The sequence below is a fragment of the Acanthaster planci genome, linkage group LG07, assembly GCF_054643075.1.
Source record: "Acanthaster planci isolate LZ-2023a linkage group LG07, COTS_SCS, whole genome shotgun sequence".
Classification (NCBI taxonomy): Eukaryota; Metazoa; Echinodermata; class Asteroidea; order Valvatida; family Acanthasteridae; genus Acanthaster; species Acanthaster planci.
Genome location: NC_141783.1, coordinates 16,796,640 through 16,817,197, shown reverse-complemented (window position 1 = coordinate 16,817,197; position 20,558 = coordinate 16,796,640). Strand labels below are relative to the sequence as shown.

At 41.4% G+C, this 20,558-nt stretch overlaps 2 protein-coding genes across 4 annotated transcripts in view; one reads left to right on the top strand and one right to left on the bottom strand.

Moving 5' to 3' along the window:
- The first annotated feature begins 132 nt into the window (after window positions 1-132).
- Window positions 133-19,583, top strand: dhx34 (DExH-box helicase 34). 2 transcript variants are annotated; one of them, XM_022236834.2, is made up of 27 exons: window positions 133-259; window positions 2,166-2,932; window positions 3,435-3,523; window positions 3,660-3,815; window positions 4,064-4,149; window positions 4,780-4,917; window positions 5,497-5,686; window positions 6,329-6,546; window positions 6,910-6,963; window positions 7,345-7,572; window positions 7,833-7,940; window positions 8,317-8,413; window positions 9,118-9,265; window positions 10,357-10,531; window positions 11,568-11,651; window positions 11,846-11,920; window positions 12,280-12,390; window positions 12,752-12,910; window positions 13,005-13,097; window positions 13,269-13,415; window positions 13,636-13,778; window positions 14,034-14,144; window positions 14,442-14,563; window positions 14,992-15,165; window positions 16,105-16,216; window positions 16,995-17,140; window positions 17,585-19,583. In XM_022236834.2, exons 2-27 carry the CDS (start codon window positions 2,217-2,219, stop codon window positions 17,767-17,769), a joined length of 4,065 nt encoding a protein of 1,354 aa, XP_022092526.2. In that variant the 5' UTR covers window positions 133-259; window positions 2,166-2,216; the 3' UTR covers window positions 17,770-19,583. The 2 variants fall into 2 exon arrangements, with proteins under 2 accessions (XP_022092526.2, XP_022092525.2); XM_022236833.2 differs by having other exon boundaries at window positions 142-259; window positions 2,175-2,932.
- Window positions 19,322-20,558, bottom strand: part of LOC110980284 (acyl-coenzyme A synthetase ACSM3, mitochondrial-like) — a 14,905-nt gene continuing 13,668 nt past the window's right edge. For both annotated transcript variants that reach the window (XM_022236837.2, XM_087138556.1), the window contains exon 15: window positions 19,322-20,214. In XM_022236837.2, the coding sequence (XP_022092529.2) occupies window positions 20,131-20,214 (84 nt within the window). In that variant the 3' untranslated portion in view covers window positions 19,322-20,130. The remainder of the gene's footprint in view (window positions 20,215-20,558) is intronic.

Genomic DNA, 20,558 nt, shown 5'->3' with positions numbered 1-20,558 from the left:
ATAGTTCGTCTGTAAACGTTCCGTCCACGGCCTGCTGCAGCAGAGTCGCGCGTACCGCGTGGCATGCCTAACCGGGGTCGGTCCAAATCCTGCAGAGAGCGCCACCAATAGTCAACCTCGTCATACATGTGTGTTCACCATAATACATGTACATGTACTACTATTAGCTACTAGTACGGGCGCGTACTAGAGCATGTTTTAGGCCTAAAGTGTGTTCAGTTCTGTGTCCTTGCTCTGGCCCAGAGTCTGGGTGTTCTAGGTAAGGATCGATGATTTTCATTTCATTTTAACAAGAGTGTCTGCCAAAGAAAATACCATGTTTATCGATTTCTGTGTAGGCCTATTTTCTAAGGCGGTCATGACGGTCTTGTGCTCCGCAAGACTGGTTTCAATATTGGCTTAGCCAAAAGCCTAGGGTACTATCAATAATTTAATTTTAGCCTACCCCCAGAGCTGTAGGGGTTCATTACCTTTAGCACCCTGTCAGAGAACAGGGCTTTTGGTTTTTGAGAGAAATTTTTGGGTAAAACGGCAGCGTGCATGACTGCCCCAAAGTGGGCTGTGAACAACAAATAAGTGAATGTAGTCTGCTTCCTTGACCTGGATGGCCATTTCTTTTGATGAATCCAAAAAGCCTGACTCAAGTAACCAGACGGGAAAAAAATGGCGTCATTCGACTGAGTGGTCAGGTGGTTGTCTTTTGCCAAAGTCGGGTTAAAAATTGGAAAGTTTCTTGCTTAAATTTTGTCAAAATTTACCTAAACTAGGCCTATCAGGATTGAGTAATGGTTCCTTAAGTTCAAAATATTAGTTAGAGAAAGTGGACTTTGTGTCCAGGGTGCTAATGGTAATGAACCATTGTGGGAGAGGAGTGGACATCGGACCCCACAGTTCTGGGGGTAATTTTAGCCTAGGCCTACTTCCTATCTGACATGTCAGATGTCTCACGCCAAGTGACGGACTGACATTGCCATTTGCTTCACCTACATGTAGGCATTTGTGTAAAATATAGGGATATTGGGATTCTGTTCCTTGTTTTAACTAGTACTAATAGAAGGGAGACATACGTTTAAAAGTTTGGATTACCAAGGTCATGAAGGTAGGTTACTTCCAGAACTGTAGATAAATGTAACTTAGTGTAAGGTTGATACAAACTTATTTCTCCCATAAACATTTTGGCTGTTTTAATTGTGACAACTTACCCTTCCAGCAGTAAGTTCCACTATAGCTATTTGTGCAACCAAATTTTATATACATGTATGCCTTCCTGGTGAAGTTAGATGTCAGATGGGGAAGTTTGTTCACCTTATATCCTCATTAAGATGGTGAAATTCTTGAGCATTTTGGCCCATCCATGCTACAGAAAATCAGTAGCATCTCTGAGCACTGTCAATATCTGTCAGCTGTTTTACAGCTTGACTAATCGCAACACAGCTCTTATCTTTTCCTTTTGTTTTCCTGAACCCATCCAAATGAAAGCTGAGCTATAATTGGTCATTGGAATGGAAGCAAATTGGACCAATCGCAGTGTGCTTTCATCTGTGGGTGACAGGAAAACAAAAGGAAAAGATATGAGCTAGATTGCGATTGGTCAAGCTGTCAAACTGCTGACAGTTACTGAGAGTACATGCTCAGTGATGCTGCTGACTTTCTGTAGTGTGGACGGGCAAAATGCTCAAGAATTTCACCATTTTAATGAGGATATAAGGTGAATGGACCTCCCCATCTGACATCAAACTTCACCAGGAGGGCGTACATGAAACTTGGTTGCACAAATTGGTCTGACGGAAGGGTAAGTTGTCACAATCAAAACAGCCAAAATGTGTTTTGGGGAGTTTGTACATTGCTATCTGGAAGGGTTGCATAAACCTTACAGTGCTTGAAGTAAAGGTAGATGATGGTCAAGTCAAATTTGTATTGCTGGTTCATCAGTAAAGAAAGTCACATTTTCTTCCAATTTACAATTGAAAATTTCCAAAAATAGGGTCAGCGCAATAAAGAGAGCGTTGTCTTTGGTTTGTGGGAGACGGACCAGCTTTGCAAGATTAAAATGACAAAAAACTGTGGGTCGCCAAATACACAATCCCCAAAATGTTGGCCTGTGTGGAGTATAGGCATGGTACCTGTAGGCATGGTGACTTTGTTTCTGTCCTCATTCATGACAGTTTCATCAGGAACAGCATTGTGACAACTTCTACAGCATCCATGAAACAAGAATGGAATCCAGAAAATCAACGCACAGTAGTCATCATGATCGTTCCCATGATAGACGCAGGCACAAACACAGTGAGCGTGAACGACAAGATGAAAGACGCGACAATGTGAAAAAGACTTCAGATTGTAGCCATAAAAGCAGACATTCGAGGAGCCACAAAGGGGACAGGAGTAGTGACCCCAGACATAGAACCGAGACGTACCATGTCCAGAGTACATGTAGGGTGTACCAACATTCGAATGATGACGGGGAACGAGAATCATACTCCCACTCAGAATCATACTCCTACTCAAGCTCGACGCATCGTAGCAGGGACCCAACTAGGCCTTCATCAAGGAGAGAAGATGAAACAAGAACTGAGACAGGACGGCGATCAAAAGATAGCAGAAAAAGGACGTCCAAAGCCTGGAGTTACTTTGGCTACACTGCAGACGACATTCCTTTGCCAGACGAACATGACAAATCAAGCAGGAACGTTGAGCCTTCTGGCAAAAACACTGACACAATCACAGACAGAAACACAGGGGGAAGATCGGCTAGAGCTCATCAAGACCGTGGATACAGGTCTTTGGGGATGCAGGGCTCAAGAGCTGAATCTGACAGGTGTCCTGATGAAAAGGCTGAAACTGCTAGGGACAGTGATGGTATGTTTGACTGGAAGAGGCACAGACGAGAGCTGGATGCAATATTTTTTAGGGATGACAGTATTATCCAAAGGTACGAAGTAGACTTTTTTTACTGATTGAATAACAAGAATTTTTAGAGAGAATCTTGTTTTTGAAGTACACACTATATTGTGTTGAAAGAGAAATGAGAAATTCTTTGTAGAGTTTTTGATGACTTCTTTAAATGAAGATTTTCAGTGATAAAAGTGCCCAAGTAAAATTTGCAGAATATTTGTCTAGTTTGCATTTTTTTTTGCATGGTGAGAGTGGAACAAATCTATCTGTTACTGTGTTCTTTTTAGTTTGGATGAGAGTAGGGATTATCTCAAATGGAAAATGGACTTTTGTAGAGAAGAAATTAGTTTTCTGGCATAAATTTAGAATGTTTACTTTTAGAAAGATTTCTTTACTTTTCACATCCTTCACTGCATTTTCTTGTTTCAGAAAAAAAGTCAAACATTCGAATTGAAAGTGAGCCGTGCTTGTTCATATAATTTGATTGAAGAGGTGCATAATGCAAGATTGTTTGTAATTTCCCCCTACAATTAATCAAGGAAATCGGAAGATTATCAGGATTTCTGGAAGTTTCTTGAGCGCTACCAAGCTTTTCAATTCAAGCAGAGTGCCCGACAGCCCCACCAAGGTAAATATAAACAATTTGATTATCGGCATTGGCATTATCGGCAGTTTAGTTACTAACAGATTGTGATCTGCATATTTGAAGTATTCTTTTACTTGAAGTGTCATCTCTTTCTAAAATTGCCTTGATTCTTTTTCAGACAAGAGTGACGCGGATGACAAAGGTGGTTCTGCCAAATCTGCAGTTTTGGGGCTGCCTCTGAAATATGACAAGAGACACCGCATCAATATGGCACTAGACCTCAGGGGAGTAGAAGAGGCCGAGAGAAGATCGGAATGGTTGACCAGCAGTCAAGGTAATACTGAAAAGGTTTGTTGGTACTACACCTGTCTTGTCCAGGGTTCAAAGATTGTATTTGCTGAGAAAAACCTCACAATACTGCTATTTCAGGATTTAGGGCTAAATCATCTCAGCCTTTACCCAAACTCTCCAAGAATTTCAAGTTTCAAATCTCCATTTACGTACATCTTCTCTTCTTTGAGACAAGCAGCAGTTTTCTACTTTTGCATTTCTCAAGAGTTATCTTTTTAACCTTTCCAACAGATGATAACGATGAGCTGTCCACAGCACGAATCAAGGAATTCAGCAAAGTCGTGCTCTATTACATGGACTTCTGTCAGAAGCAACAGGTAAAAACAACATTCAGTTTCCAACCTTCCTTTTCCTTATGCCCGATTCTGCAGACCCTGTCAGTAATTGTTTGCAAGGTTCCATCTTAAGTCCTCTCTCATTTCGAAAAGATTCACTCACAGTGAGGCAACCAGGATTTTCCTACTTTTTGGGGGGTGGGGAGAAGAGATCACATGCATCATTCAGTTGTGTATATTCATTCTAAGATGCAATCTTTTGCAACACCGTTGTCTATGGCATGGTCTAGACAGTACATTTAAAGTTTATTGTTACCAGGTGTGGAAGTGAATGTCTCTTGAATTGAATTGAAAGTTGATCTTCAGGAATTTCATAGTATCTAATAAGCTAAAAACTGTGTACATGCGGACAACTTGACAGCTGGTCAACCCATGTAAACCAATTTGAGGTAGCTTAACATTCCTAAATCCTTGGAAATTTCTGTCAGTGTTTGACCCAGTTGGATCTTCTGGCAATTTTGTAACCACACCCCTCTGTAACATTGGTCCACCGATGTCCTCCGCCATGAAGCACCATCGGCATTTCTTACACAGAGCCCTACAGTCGAGATCAGGACACAAGTTTCAATAATTTTGCGCTTTGAGCTGACTGCAGCCTTGTTTCCATCACAGTTTGCCAAGTTGGCCAAGCTGCTCCGTGATCGAGCCAACCTACCCATAGCTCGCTACCAGGACATGATCGTAGAGGCAACCAGAGCAAACCAGGTCATCATTGTGGCTGGAGACACTGGCTGTGGGAAATCCACCCAGGTTTGTTGTCATTTGACCTCAGTAAACCAATTCAATTATTTAAAAAAAAGCAAGGTCATTCAGGAACCAAGCACCAATGTCCAAGGTTGGATCCAGGGAGGGAGGGGCCTTGATAGCAATTTTTGGGGAGGGGAGAAAGGTGACTTTGGGGGGTTTTGTATTTCCCTTTTCTTCCTTTCAAAGTGTGTAAAAAGCACCAGAATGTAGCCTCAACCCTCAGTAAGGCCATAGATGGTAACCTAAAACTTCCACAATTTTTGCCAACCCCCAAACAATTTTACCCCCCTCCAAAAATTGTTTTCCTCTGGATCTGCCCTTGGTGACGTCATGCAAAATTGGATGTGTTCCGTGCATGTGAGTCGGCGTTCTGGCGTGCTGACAAAGCTGACCTTGTGTGCATGTAGTGATCTTCTTGAACTGAATGACCTGTGATCTGCTTCATTTTGTCACCCTGTTGGAATACTGGACTTGCTGATCTGTTATTCTTTTGGTAAATACGGTGATGATTATGTAAATGGTGTTGGACCTCAAGGGGAGTTGCAAAGACTTTGTATATATATCTCTCTTTGGTCTCATCAGGTACCGCAGTACTTGATGAAAGCGGGCTTCAAGGGCATAGCCTGCACCCAGCCTCGCCGCATAGCTTGCATATCCCTCTCCAAGCGGGTTGGCTATGAAACCCTGCATGAATATGGCATGGAGGTAGGGTACCAGATCCGGTTTGAGGCCAGTAAGAGTGCGGCTACCAAGATTCTGTTCCTGACTGAAGGTAGAATTTGCTTAACAATTCACTCAAACTTGACAAAATGCACTGCATGCAAGAAACAAGTGGTTGTGTCCATAGGCTGGATGCTTTGCAATAATCACTCCTTTTTTTTTTAACAAAAGTAGAAATATCTTTCTTGTGTTGTTCGTAAACTGCTGTTTTAGTTCAGATTTTGGAAAAGTGGAGTGTTGTAGAGGTTCCTGTTAAAATAAAAGAATCCATTTCTGTCTATGATAAACCTTTTCCTTCATAAGCCAAGGTCTAGTCTTGTTATGGGTTTGTGCGACCATATTATCAGTGCCATTCCTATGCCTGCAAACCAGGGTATATATGAAATGTGACTCTTCGCCACTGAAGCTACAGATCACGCATGTACATGTGTACTTGTGTAATGAGTACACTTTACTCTGTCTGCTTTCAATTAGAAATCACTTCAAATGTTTCAGCAGTTTGCTCAAGCAAACACAACTCTGGACGATACTGCATGGAAGATAAGGTTTTTTTTAATGAAGTTTAACTAACTCTGTCATTTTGAGGAGGTCAAATCTGAAGTAGATGTTCATGACAATTACATATTTTGCAAATATGATCCCAGTGTTCATCTTGATTGGCCAGATCAATTTCTTTTCATAACCTCCTCCTCAGGGTTACTACTGCGGCAGCTGAGTTTGGACCCCACTCTCCAGCAGTACAACGTCATCATCTTGGATGAGGTCCATGAGCGTCATCTCCATGGCGACTTCCTCCTGGGGGTACTCCGTTGCCTCCTGGAGCAGAGACAGGACCTCAAGCTGGTGCTTATGTCGGCCACCATCAACATTGGACTCTTCTCCAGCTACTTTGACAAGGCACCAGTTATTCAGGTGAGAAGCATGACTCTATGTGTGGGCTACTTTGCCAAAACCTGAGTGTCCATGCATAGAAAGAATTTTCCTGTGACACATTTCGATAGTTTACGTTCAGTACACAATAACATTGCGCATCTTTCTGATGTAAATTAAGGCCATTACAAATGGAAAAGCACTCTATATTTCTAACATCTCTGTTATATACATGATTTTATTTTAAAAAAACAACATCATTGCCAAGTCAGGTCCTAAAATTATGCAATACTGCAGTATGAGGTTTGTGGTATAACAGAAAATGTTTGATGTTATGATCTTCAAAACTGGTTATAGATTTGAAGGCATTGCACCATTCTATTTTCTTTTTGTTTTCTTCCGAAGGTCCCCGGTCGACTGTTTCCTATCAAACTTGAATATGCCCCAATAAGTATAGAGGTAAAGTATAATAAGAGACATTATTCCCTGCTGTCAGACATGGCACCCTAAAGAAATCAATTCTGTAGTTGCAAATAGTGTACAAAATTCAAATTTCAAAGGAGGACACAGCCTTTCTAGCTGTAGTAGTCAAGCAGAACGTTGTCTTCACTGGTATGCTGACATTCGACCCCATATGCAAAGAGAGGAACAATTTATGCAAATTAGCCAATTGCAAGTGGTAGTCACTTGCTATTCATTCCTTGCCTTGTGAAGTTAATTAATGCTTAAAATTCACAGAGTAAAATAAAAAACCAGTGTAAGCTTTTTTAAAAAGGTCATAGTTTTCTACTTCCATTTCGCCAACCAGCCCTTAGTGATAATAATATTTTGGTTCGACAGGAGCAAAGTTCAAAATCAGAAAAACTGGATCCCCGTCCCTACCTGCGCATCATGCAGCAGATTGACATGAAGTACCCAGCCACAGAGAGAGGGGACCTGCTGATATTCCTGAGCGGCATGTCCGAGATTTCCAGTGTAGTGGAAGCAGCTAAACTCTATGCTGCAACGACGCAAACGTGGATTGTGCTGGCGCTGCACAGTACATTGTCCGTCGCTGAACAGGACAAAGTAGAGTATACATGATCATCCATTTGCAATGTCACCTAGTTCATTGTTGTCAAACCATAATAAGTCTAGCTTGGACTAGGTTTGACAAGATTTTCGAAGTATAATTAAACCTCTATTTCAAAAGTAAATCATTTGAAAAATACCATTTCTTTCTCAAGCTGCTTTTATCTGCAAGTCGATAATCCTAGATTCTTAGAAGGACAGATCGTTAATTGTTTTTTTTCATTCTCATTCCACCTGTTGCTTCTTTTCCCTATTAGGTGTTTGACGTAGCTCCAGAAGGTGTCAGGAAATGTATCGTGTCCACAAATATCGCAGAGACTTCGGTGACTATTGATGGGATTCGGTTCATTGTTGACTCTGGCAAAGTAAGAGATAATTAAACAAACTCAGAGGGCAGAACATTACAATCCCAGCTGAATGTTTCTCCAAGGACAAAAAGTAAAACCCATACTAAAGCAAATGTATTCTATTTTAACGACTTTTATGGATAGGTTTGTGTCACATGAAGATTCAAACACACCTTCCAGTCAGTGTATTGGATTTGAATCTTGTTAAAGCATTAAGGAAGAAAACTAAAGTTCTCTTCAAAATACAATCGTTGTATTATTCTGGGTGATACACTGTCGAGTTCTCAGTTTGTACACAAGAATTTGGGCTGCTGAAGAGGATGTCATTTTAGCCAAGTGTCGGGTAAAGCAACGGGCATGATGATCGCATCTTGACCCTTTGATTGCTCCTCAGGTCAAGGAGATGAGCTACAATGCAGAGGCCAAGATGCAACAATTACAAGAGTTTTGGATCAGCAGGGCCAGTGCTGAGCAACGTAAAGGAAGAGCAGGTAGATATTGGGACTGCAGACCGGGTCTCTCTCCTCAACAATGAATGAAAGCAAAGTGGAATAGTTGATGAATAAAATAAGCCCAGATATTCGGAGAATTATCAAAACATTTGCCTTCCAGAAGGAAAGAACATTAGCTGCCTGTGATATGAATTTGGAATCGTGTTTCATATGCTGGCATCATATTTCTCATCACATGGCAAAGTAGACTTTGACGTCCTCATTCGAAGCTTTCTTTAGCCTAGGAAGGTTGGATCGTCTTGGAATGTGAGGAACATAAGACCAGAATTACCTTTGCGATGGAATGCTGCCTTGGGAGTTTAAATTCTACCTCCTGGTTTTTGCCCTTTTTTGCCTGTGTGGAACATGAACCACTCTATCCTGTTTTTTGAAGATGTATTTTTGACTCAGACCGGCCAGCCGACCCCGGCAAGCTCGGTGGTTGAGTGGTTAAGACATCTGCACTAGTAAGCAGGAGGTCGTGGGTTCGAGTCCCACCCGAGTAAGCTTGTGAGGTTTTTTTTCGCAAGCTCTCGGACAAGCACTGAGCATACAGTGCTTATTAATATACGTTGGGTAAGGGCAAAACCTGTTATATATAATTAACACTATATCCTGCTTAGTGCTGTGGACTTATAGACTGGACAAGGAGTCTGATGTATTTGGTATTGTCATAGACTGGTGTCATAACGTTTCCATCTCAGGGCGTACTGGGCCGGGCGTCTGCTTCCGTCTCTATGAGGAATCACGGTACAATGATTTCCAGGAGTACTCCACCCCAGAGATACACAGGGTTCCACTGGACTCGCTGATCCTACAGATGATGGCACTGGGACTCCACGATCCTAGGAAGTAAGTTGAAGGATTCCTTTGAGAAAAGATTAATATGAGAATTTGCCATACACAAATATTTGAGGGTAATCTGTCTTCTGTTTCTCCAATTTTATGATTATCCTTGTCTTTAATATGTGACTTTCATGACAGAGTTAGATGTACAGTTTCGAGATTCAGCATTACTCCAAGCTGCTGCATCAAATGTTCCATGATTTTCCTTTTCTCTGATATTTGTAGAAATTTTTACACTTCCAGCTGTTTACTGTGAGCGGAGGTTTCAGTTGTGGAAATCAAAGCCCTTTGTTTTTGGGGGCAGAAAATACTGATAAGCATATTTCTGTGCTAAGCGAGGATGAGCTGAACACCAGCTTAACCTCTTGCTGCCGGGTGGTTTGAAAAATACAGTGCGTACATACGGGCGAATTTCAAGATTTTTAGATTTCAAAAATCTTCAAAAATGCATCATTTCAATGAATGGACCTATACACCCACATGAATTACTGTCTGGTGGCCACTGTAGCCTGACAGACAAAATCTATCGACGCCCGATTATTTCAGCCAGGCCTGCAGCCTTGTAAAAAGAGCCCAGATTGTGCGGTGTTATGTAACTTTCTTTTGTTCATGAACCTGACACTGTGCGCTGCTGACCTCTTTTCAATAGGGGCCAGATTAGCGTGCAGCGGTGCTGTGTGGCTCATGGCTGCGGTGGTGGAGCGCTTTTGGCCCCAGTGGTAATTTGCTCGTACTAAATGCCCAAAACCGTGGTATGCTTTTCAAAACAAGGCTGGATTATCTCCACTATTGAGAGTGAAAAAATGTCGGTAATGCCTGGCAGCTCAGTCTTTTGTGCCGAGCACTGTCTTTTGTTACAAGGCCCAGCTCTTTTGTCCCGGTTTCGGGCTCCCGGGCTTCGTGTATAAAGCCTATGTGCTCGAAAACGGGTACCCAGGCAGCAAGTGGTTAATGCAGTACGTATGGCACAGCATATTGGTTGGTAACCTGCTTTTTGCTAACTAAGTGGTTTTGTGCATAGCTGCTTTCCAAAATGCGACCCTTCATGTACACGGCAGCCAAGTTTTATTCTCCCATCTCTGCTCCCTCTTGTCCAGGTTTCCATTCATTGAACCTCCTCCTGCTACAAGCATCGAGAGCTCCATCCTGTTTCTCAAGGAGCAGGGAGCTTTAAGCAAGGAGGAAAGGCTGACTCCCATTGGTCGACTCCTGGCTGATCTGCCGGTTGATGTTGTCATCGGCAAGATGCTCATCATGGCCACCATTTTCAAGGTAACTCAGAGACATCTCAACAGAAAGCTAGTCCTACTGAGCAATGCTCAAATTCATCGCAGTGTATGTGCCTCGTGTGTTTTGGTAGCATGTGACCATTAGACACTTTTTGACCTGACTTTTAAGCTCAAGCTGCTGTTTCTATATCTATGGGTAACATTTTCCTGGTTTAGTTTTTCACATTTTTTTCTCTGCATACCCGTAGAATGCTTCACATACTTGCCTGAAACTCAAGGTCCCATTAACAGAGGACTCTGGTACAGGCTGATCTAAAAGAAACTCTCATTGGACAAGTTTGAATGTAAGGTTTGAACAAGTGCATTGTGATTGGCTGTTAATTGACTGTCTACCTACAATTTAAGGCTTGTAATCAACAGTCCACCCTCATTTGGCTCAGACTCTGCCATCAACCTGTACCAGCCCTCTTGGTCTTGTTCAAGGATGTGTACATGTGGAGTGTTGGAGTAGTTAGTTTCTTGTTCAACAGGCATCTTAATGATCAGGCATCAATTAATGTTCTGATGTCTTCCTTATTTAAGGTTGTGCTGAATGTCCAAATATCCAATCGATTATTGAATATTCAAATTTTGTTTGTCAAATTTGAATGCGAAATTCTTGAAAAGGAAGGGAGAGTTTTCTTTTGTTTTAAATAAGAAAACTTGCACTGTGGAGGCTTGTTCCAAGCAGATTCAAATGAAAAGCGACAGACATCTCCTAACAATTCAAAAAGTACATTATTCATTAAAAATTTTAAAAGGAATACATTTTCTACAGGACAAGAAGTATTATTCGTCACTTAGATCTGGCTAAATCGTGGCTGGAGATACTCGTAGATGTGAGAAGCTATTATAGTGATTATTATGTACAACTGTGTGCGTTATTGCAACTGATTTTGTACATGGTTTGTTCATCAACAATCTGCCTCTCAGTATGAACGAATATTGGGATATTCGATTGAATTGAAGGTTGAATATTCGAATAGTGAATTATTCGAATTGACTCAGCCCTATCCTCATTGTTATGATCTTTGTTTTAGATGATTGAGCCAGTGTTGTGTATAGCAGCCGCTCTCAGCGTTCAGTCGCCGTTCACCAGCAGGGCACACAGATCTGAAGCAATGGTAAAAAGAATTCCAAACTCCATTTCTGCAACATTGTTGTCTTCAAAGCTTTGAGCTTTTATGCTCATGCCTTGTCCGATGCTTTCCGTGCATGAGAAGTATATGCCATCTTAATAAATTTACGCTTTGGAAATGCAAGGGGAAGTGCACCGAAACATTTTTGTAACTGTATCTTTCCCTTCTGTGTTCCACAGACAGCGCGGCGCCCTCTGGAGTCTGATCACGGTGATCCATTCACGTTGCTGAACGCTTTTGACGAGTGGATTCAGGTGGGCTGTTCGTTGTGAAAAAGAAGTGTTTAATTTATTGATTTGCACAGATCAAATGAAATCGTTTTACTTCATGTCAAGGTCATATGTGAGGCTAATTCCATCTTGAGCAGAAGCACCCCCTCATTGTTTGAAAAGAGCCATGTTGGGGGGGAGTGTTCATTTGTTGATAGCGATGCGACTGTAACGCATGCATTTCATAGTCGTTTGTGAACCAGAAAAGTTTAGTTCCCACCAAAGGAGCCTCTGTTGCTAGGAAAATTGGGCCCTCTCTTGATCTTGCTGGGGAGGGTTTACTGAGAAAGGTTTTGCATGTAGATTATTAGTTGTCTGACCATTTGACTATTTGACTATTGAAGGTCAAGGCCAAGGGTTTACCAGCTCTCAAGTGGTGTAAAAGGCGAGGTCTGGAGGAACAACGCTTCTATGAAATGTCCAAGCTCAAACGACAGTTTGAGGACCTTCTCAGGGTAAATTCGCCAGTCTTATAGAACCACTCAACACTGAGCTACCAGCCACAATTTGTGACATGTATTGTTTGCAACTTGTGCCTGATGTGCGTAGCTGCCAATAGCGCTTCCATTTTTAAAGCAGAAGTTTTGACTTGGCAACCCATGTGATCTAGTCCTAGGACTGATGCTGTTAAGCTCTTAAAATTCCACAGCTCATGAATAATTTGCAAGTAATATGCAAAGGAATGTTAAAGGTAAATTCTTAGATTTTTTTTTTCTCTTGGGACTGAATCTATTAAAGTTGATATTCTTTTGCAAAACTCGTAAACTTACCCATGATTAGCATGATCTGAACACATTTCTTCTCCCTATTCCCAAGGACCACAATCTTGTTGAGAGATTGAGCGACCCGTCAGAGAGAAAGTTCAGCAGTGCCGAAAGATACCAAAGGAATTTGGAGAAAAAGAAGTTGAGGGAGCTCAAGAGAAAAGAGCACAGCGGGCCCAAGAAACGTAAACTTCTTCGTTTGGGCCAAGAGGTGACAAACAAGTTTGTGACTTCGGAATTTTAACTTACATCTCTGACTGTCTGTGACTTCTCTTTCAGTATACTGTTTTGTTCCTTGGATGCAGAACTTTGATGAGAGTGGCGACGATGAGGATGAGCCAGGAAGTGACCTCAAGAGCCTAGAGTTCAAACTGACCCATGACCTCAACCGCCTGCAGGTACAACCTTTCTCATAAATCCTGAGACTTCATAATCAGTTTGAGGACAAACTGGGTGGCCACAAAGTAAACAATAGTTCAAGTGTAACGCATTTGATATGAGGGCATAGTGAAATCGCATCTCTAGGGAGATTTTTATCCAGTAGAAATTGTTGCTTTTTGTTTGTGCAGACCGCAGCTAGCCTGAACCGTAGCTTCACACTGCGAGAGCTGAATCTCTTGAAGGTGATTCTCTGCAGTGGACTCTACCCACAGCTGGCTATTGCTGATGATTGTAACACCTATCGGCGAGAGTGTGACCAAGTATTCCATACCAAAGTAAGACTACGAAGTGATTTTGCATAGATTTTAAGTTTGTTAGTTGCAAAACTAAATGAAAATAATCAAGGCTATTGCAGCAAGCTTAGTAGACAGTTGAAGGAAACACTGGATTCTTCAAACGTCATATTGCTGAACATAATAATTATGAGATGGGAAGTTCTTTTACTTTCCAGGGAAAAAAAAGCTAATTCCTGAGAAGAATTGCTTTTGATTGCAGGCCAAACCGTTTGTACTGCTCCATCCTACTGGAGTGTTTGCCAACAATCCATCCATCCTTGAGCCCCCAGAGGAGAAGGATGAAGCGGGCAATGCTTGTTCCAGGGGAGTGAGGAGCAGCAGACATCAACTGATTGCTTACGTGTAAGATTGTTGTCTTTGCAACAGTGAAACGTACTGATCGGAAGAAAGCCCCCCCCCCGTTGAAAAATTTACGGTGGAAATTTTAACATTGAGAAAGCACTTGAGGAGAAATTTCAAATTCAAATCAGATATGGATAAAGTTTGTTTAAAAATCCCATTTGTTACTTGCCCTATGCCATAATGACATTTGTTAGGATGTATTTTAGGAAGTATTATTGACCCCTAAAACTGTTTCTTCTATCCTTGACATTTCAGATCTCTGCTTGAGACAAATAAGCCATATCTTGTCAATACCATGAGGGTACCAGCTCTTCAAACGATGCTACTCTATGCAAACTGTCTGGATACCAACCAAGCATGTACAAGGTACATCTGTAAAAAAAAGAATTCTTGTGTAGGGAGCTACGAGCTGGTCCATAAGTTCTGTATTCTAAGCCATGGCTTTTGATTAGTTGAAACAGTCGCTTTAATTATGTAGAAAATGTTTGCCTCAAAATCTGTAGTCTTACGGAGACTGCAGTGCATATTTTCATTTGAGCAATTAAGATTCTTTTCATTATCTGCTTGTTGTCGTGCTGAAGTTGGCCCTTTATGATCTCTTTTCAAATGCTTGCCTTGCTGTGACGACGTAATGCGACGTGCAGTGGATTTTCTTTGTGTTAGAATTGTAGTTGATGAGTGGATTGAGTTGACCATTGCTGACGTGGACACTGCTGAGCATGTGATGTCAGCGGTGATTCAGCTGAGGGCAGCCTGGCTCCAACTGCTGGAAATGAGACTACAAGGTACCAGAAGTTCAGTTAAAAACTGCATGATTGGACGTTCACTGTGAAAAATGGCATTGCGTCAGGATTTTAAAGGCATAGAGTCTACTTCTTGGCTCTTTGTATCTATTACCTAGGAGTTATAATTTCTGATGTTAAAACCCGACCTTTACGCTTTGGGATATTTGGCCGTTTTTTCAGAGCAAGGAAGATAAAGAGACCTGTGTAACAGGTGCAGTGAGAAATAATGTATATATCGTGACAGCTGCATGGGTTTCTCAAATGAGTTTATACCTGTGTGAAATCTTTCCTTCAAGTAGGCCAATTTTCTCATTTCATCACCCCATCTATTTTGTTTTGGAGGGAGCTGAATTCCTAGTCCCTTGTCTGATTGTGCCGAATGTTGAGAAGAGTACCAATATTCTCACCATCATCTGCGTTTTCTCCAGATACTAAGCTGTCTCATCCGGATGAATCCACCAGCGTCAGTGATCTAAGAGTCCTTCATCAGGAGAGACTGTTGTCAAGCAAGCTGGCCGAGTTCCTAGATTGCCACGTGGAGTACACCATGCGTAAGCTGGGCTCCACCGAGCTTCAGAACCTGTACCTCGGACCACACAGAGGTGAGTAGCGCTGTGTAAATGTGTGATATGGTGGCATTGATGGATAACTCAGTCAACAATGACCTTTGTCCGCAGCCTACTGACAGTAACAAGGGATGTTTTGGCAGTCGTAGCCAAAGACTGTTGTAGTTGTTGGTCATCGGTCAAGTATTTGGATAATTTGCTGTGTTCTTGAGCATCTGTGGCCTTTTAGTTCCATTTACATTTATGCCGTCATGTGTTTCACGGATGTCAGAACACGCACCAGATTTTGAAGGCGTATTTTGGAGGGAAGGGGTGATTAGTCTTATTCGTAATTTTTGGATATTTTGGGAAACTAGAATTCATGGATATTTGTGACCCACTCTGTGAAAATGAGTCTTAAGTCGCCAGAGCCACGTTGGAGTAAAAAGTCCTGTAGAACAATTTTGCACAGTGTAAAGCAATAGGAACCCACAGCATTTTTCACCATGGAGTATCCACTTTCATCAGGATGCCAAACTGAGCGATACATCAAAACAAAAACTCAATTTGCTCTTTCCAATATAAATTAAAACTCAAAAAGTGGCTCTGGCAACTTAAGACCCATTTTCACAGAGTGGGTCACATTTTGTCAAATTCTGTTCACAAGAAGTAAAATGAAGATCAACACATTTGTGACACAGAATCTTTTTCAGACAGTAATCACTTTTTATTGGCCTTTTGATTTTTTCAGAAACTATTAGAAATCTCTTGAAGCACTTGCTATTGAGACGAAGGAAAGGAAAAGGACAATAAAAAAATCAAATTTGGGAAGGCCAACCAAGATTAAATGTTCACGGCTGTAGTCCCAAACCCACCCAATCTTATGTGGAACTTGGCCAACATCCTTGCGAAATCCTGTTGTCTATAAATGTGAAGGATTTTCTGATTGGTAGCTTCATTTTCATTCTTTTCTATTCTTTTTTTCATAAACATTAGGACAAGGAAGTGAAGGAAACAAAGATGATTTCTTCACATCTCAGAGCCGAGATGGTAAAATCCATCCAACAAAAGGAGGGACTCAGGTCAATGATTACCTGACCTTTGGCTGGTATGGTTGGATTTACTTCATTTTCAGATTTGTTTAAATTATTGTTGATGTCCATGTTCTCACTCCACCTAGAATAAGCCAAAAATTCTTTAACCCCTTCGCTACGGACGACTGTGACTACAGCACCTTTGTGTGATCATCAGTGCACACCACACATACAGTCTATTCACCATGCAGCTTCACCATGCTGGTTCAATGGGGCCTGCTGCTGGACAAAGCCCTCCATTCAGGGCATACCACAACCCAGCAGTCGAGGTCAAAATAATCCCGCTGTTAAGGGGTTAAGGATTGAAGGAAGTGGACATTGGATGTGCAGTAATAAAATAAAGCTTTAACCTGTTTCAGAGATCACTAGGAAATCAGGTAAGGAAGCCTGATATGATTTCCTTGAAATATCAAAGATCATGATTGACATGGTAGCACTTATCACAGTAATAAAAGACTTCACCCCCCCAACAATAAACATTTCAAAAATGGAATTGTGGTTTTTACATCCGAAATCCAATGCCATACATTTCCAACAAGGATTCCACTGATAGAATGAGAGGTTTGTGACAAGAGTCCATGTGAATGGGGAAAAAAGTCACACATAATTTGGAGAGCACGGCAGCTATTCTTCAATAGTTTTTGTTATTGTTGTCTGTACTTTGCAAATAGAGGGCATTTCCCACTGTTTCAATTAGGCCCGGCTACATCTGTTGATACAAACGGGTCTCCTTTTATGTTGATCTTTGGCATTTATTACAGCAACACTTGTCTGTCTCCGTTGCGTTAATAGTTTGTACAACGTCGCCAGCGATCCTCTGGGTGAATTCAGCTCGGTAATCCGCCGTCATTGGACTTGCCCCCATTGTACCCAGACCTTGATCATCACCACCCTGGAGAAACTTCAACACGAGGCGGAATGTCTGCAACTCTCTCAAGGTGCGGGAAAAAGATTGGAAAGTGTGACATCTAGGCTCAAGTTGGCTTAGCAGAAAATGTATACCAGGCAAGATATGGAACGGAGGGGTACCCCCCTTACCTGTCCAATCCCTGCACACACTCTAGACTATTGTTACCTTACACATCCCCCCTAGAAGTCTGTAAAGAATTCCTGAGATTCCGATCAAACTATGACCAACACAAAGGCGGGGGGGTTCTCTCCGTCCCATATCTTGCTTCAAATGAGAAAATGCCACTAAGCAGATTTGCTTAGTTCACTTTGAGAGTACTAAATGTCAAGACATGTAACCAGCTGCTGGATTTGATGTCCTGATCCTCAAATCACAAATCCTAACAGGTGAGCTGCTCACACTCAAGAACAGCACTGGTAAAATTTTTTGGATTTTATTGGTTAAAATTTTATCCATATTTCCTTTCTTGAAGCTGCCGCTGTTAAAAAAGATGTGCAGATTGTTGCAGAGAACGCAAGTGACCATGGCAACAGCAGCGACATGGCAACACTCAGGAGGCAATACCAGTGTCCCATCTGTAACGAGGAGTTCTCCTTCACCTCCTCTGAGATCCTCAAACACAAGAGGATGCATGCCAAGGAGACATCAAGAGAATGAGATGAACATTCCAAGGCATGTCCTTGTTGAAAAGTGGGTCACCTATCTGTATTGGTGTAGTGTTTGCACCCCAGGAAAAATGGACTCTGTTGCCATAGTGTGCGTGTCTAATTTCACAAAGTATAACATGGCTGAGGATCAAATGTCATACAGGTCAAAATTTCATAGAACACCAAACAGTGCATGTACATTAAATATTTTTCGCCTCTCAAATTTTTCTGGTGGTGAGGATACCTCTTGAATTAGCTCAGCAATATGCAAAGCTGATGTGTGCTCAACAGAGCCACTGATAACCCCCTCATAAATTGTCTGAGCCCAGATAAGGTTCTTTTTGAGCAACGGTTTGGTTACCAACCAAAAACTCATGTGAATTACATTGCTTGTGAATGGTACTCAGTTTACTAACGCAACCAAATTTGACTATTTTCTGAAGTTAGCACTACTCTGAATTTGTTCCTCATTCTTTGCTTATTAAAATATATGTTTTTGTGTTGAAATTTCAATACAGATTGAGAATTTAAAAAATAGTCTGTTTTAATTGTATTTTGTGTAAAATTGAGACTTCTGTGGGTAGACACTGGATGTACCTCAATGTCCCAAAAAAAAAAAAGAAGTGACTTTTTCACAGGCTTGTTATTAACCACTTCACGCCGGGGCAGACTTTACTTTTCCTCTTTTTGCTAGCGGCCAAAAAGTGGCCATCTGCTTTTTGCTCGTCAAAAAAGCAGAAATGTGGATTGAACGTTTTGACAACAACCATGAATTCCACTTTTACGCTTTTGTGATAACGGAGAAGCATATTTACATAGACGGTCGAAAAGTGGCCATCTGCATTTCTGTCCACAAAAGGCCATGAATGGCGTCATGAACCAGTAGGTTACAACCATTTCTGTACTGTGGGAGTGAAAACGTAGAAATGAATACTTAACCATGCTTTCTGGGGACAAATCCCATATGGCAGTATCAATGTCCCTGCCAGGCAAAGAAATGGCATCTCAAAGGAAATAAACCAGAATAGGTTTGACCGTTATCATCCAATAGACACACAAGCTTGCTTAGGCCATGGAAAACGTGAATCTTTCATTACAAAAGACATGGTGGACTGTAATTATGGGTTTATACGTCTCCAATCCCCTAGAAAGGAAATGGTCATAACCTATGGTTTACAACCCCGTTCATGGCCCTTGGAAGGAAGAAAATCAGATAACCGCTTTTCTGCTTCTCCAGTATGGAAAAAAAAAACCCAGAAAAGTAGAATTCATGGTTGTTGTCAAAGCGTCCAATCTTCATTCTGCCTGTTCGAAAGGAGAAAAGCAGAAGGCCACTTTTGCCAAATCAAATTCATTTTCAAACAAATTCTTCAAGGAAGGTCTACATTTCGATAATTAAAAGGGAAAAAAATTCATAACAAAGCTCTTCTATCAGTTTTCATGACTATCGCTAGTATTTCACGTAAGAAAACTTACAAAAAAGAGGAACTGTTTGGAGTGTTTAGTTCTGTACAGCTCATCCATTGTTATTTTTCACACAAATAATACTAGATTGTGCAACATTTTGGAAAACTGACGAATATTCCTCACTCACATTTAATAGGAATCAAACAAGGCACGACAATCTCAGAGACAACAAGTGGTGATGGATATGTGTATAAAAATGAATAGATTAAAAATGCGAACGCCTGTGGCGTTAATTTTCTCAAATTTGATTTTATAAGAAAAATATACTCAAACAGGCAAGTATATAGAAGTACTTAATACATTCCTTTTTTATAAGCAAAATATCTGGAATTTTAATATATCTCTTGAAAAATCTCATCTATGCTTGAAATTTATGCATTATCTATGAATGATTCTACGAATGAAAACTCAAGATCAGCTGGATGGTTGAATACACTTTGAAACAGTACAAGTTATTCATAATCAGAGGCAGTTTGAAAGATGGCACTATGGATGCGTTCGATTAGCTTCCCTGAATACATTGGTGTTACACGCAAGGGAAGCCTTGAAATGAGGCTAATCAAATGCTGCAGTGTATTCGCCAAGGCATTCAGGGAAAAAGGTCCAGTCCCCGCCACTTCCATCATGCGCGCCCATGCACGAATAGTCCATCCGTGACGTCATTACACTCGGGCAGCCTCCAGAGACCCACTCGCTAGCTGGGGTAGTGGTGGCTGACACCAGGGCAGGCACGAAGATCACGTGATGGCTAAACGAACGCTCTCGTGTAAGTTTGACTTACACGTGTAAGCTAATCGAACGCACCCATAATTGGCTCAATACATCCCATCATTATCAACCAATCAGAGACCGAGAAGAATAGTCAAGTTCATGTACAAACACAATTAGCATATTATCCAATTGTTTACCGTTTCCATTCTTGGCTCCGCAGCACCACTCGCCGGATTTTACCGCTTACTGTCTTTGGTAAGCTCTCCATGAATTCAATCTATCAGTGCAAGAGATGAAACAAAAAAACAATTGATGTTTTCAGTTCATATTTAGAAACAAAGAACAGGAAAGCGAGTGAATGAGACGTGAAGGAGAAGTACAGGGAACTTCATGTTAACAACAACTGGCATCCGTTTAAAGATCAATGACATCCCTCCGGTTGGATTCTTTTCACAGTAAGAGGCAAAGTGGAGATTAATTTTTCCTGAGACATATTCAGGGACCTTCCTTCTTCACAATCCACAGAGGCTGCCCTCACACTGAGAGGTAGATTGGTCGGTGTAAAGTGCTCCGGGGCCTCAATGCTCGAGTATTTTCAAAAGCTAACTTGATGAGCATAAA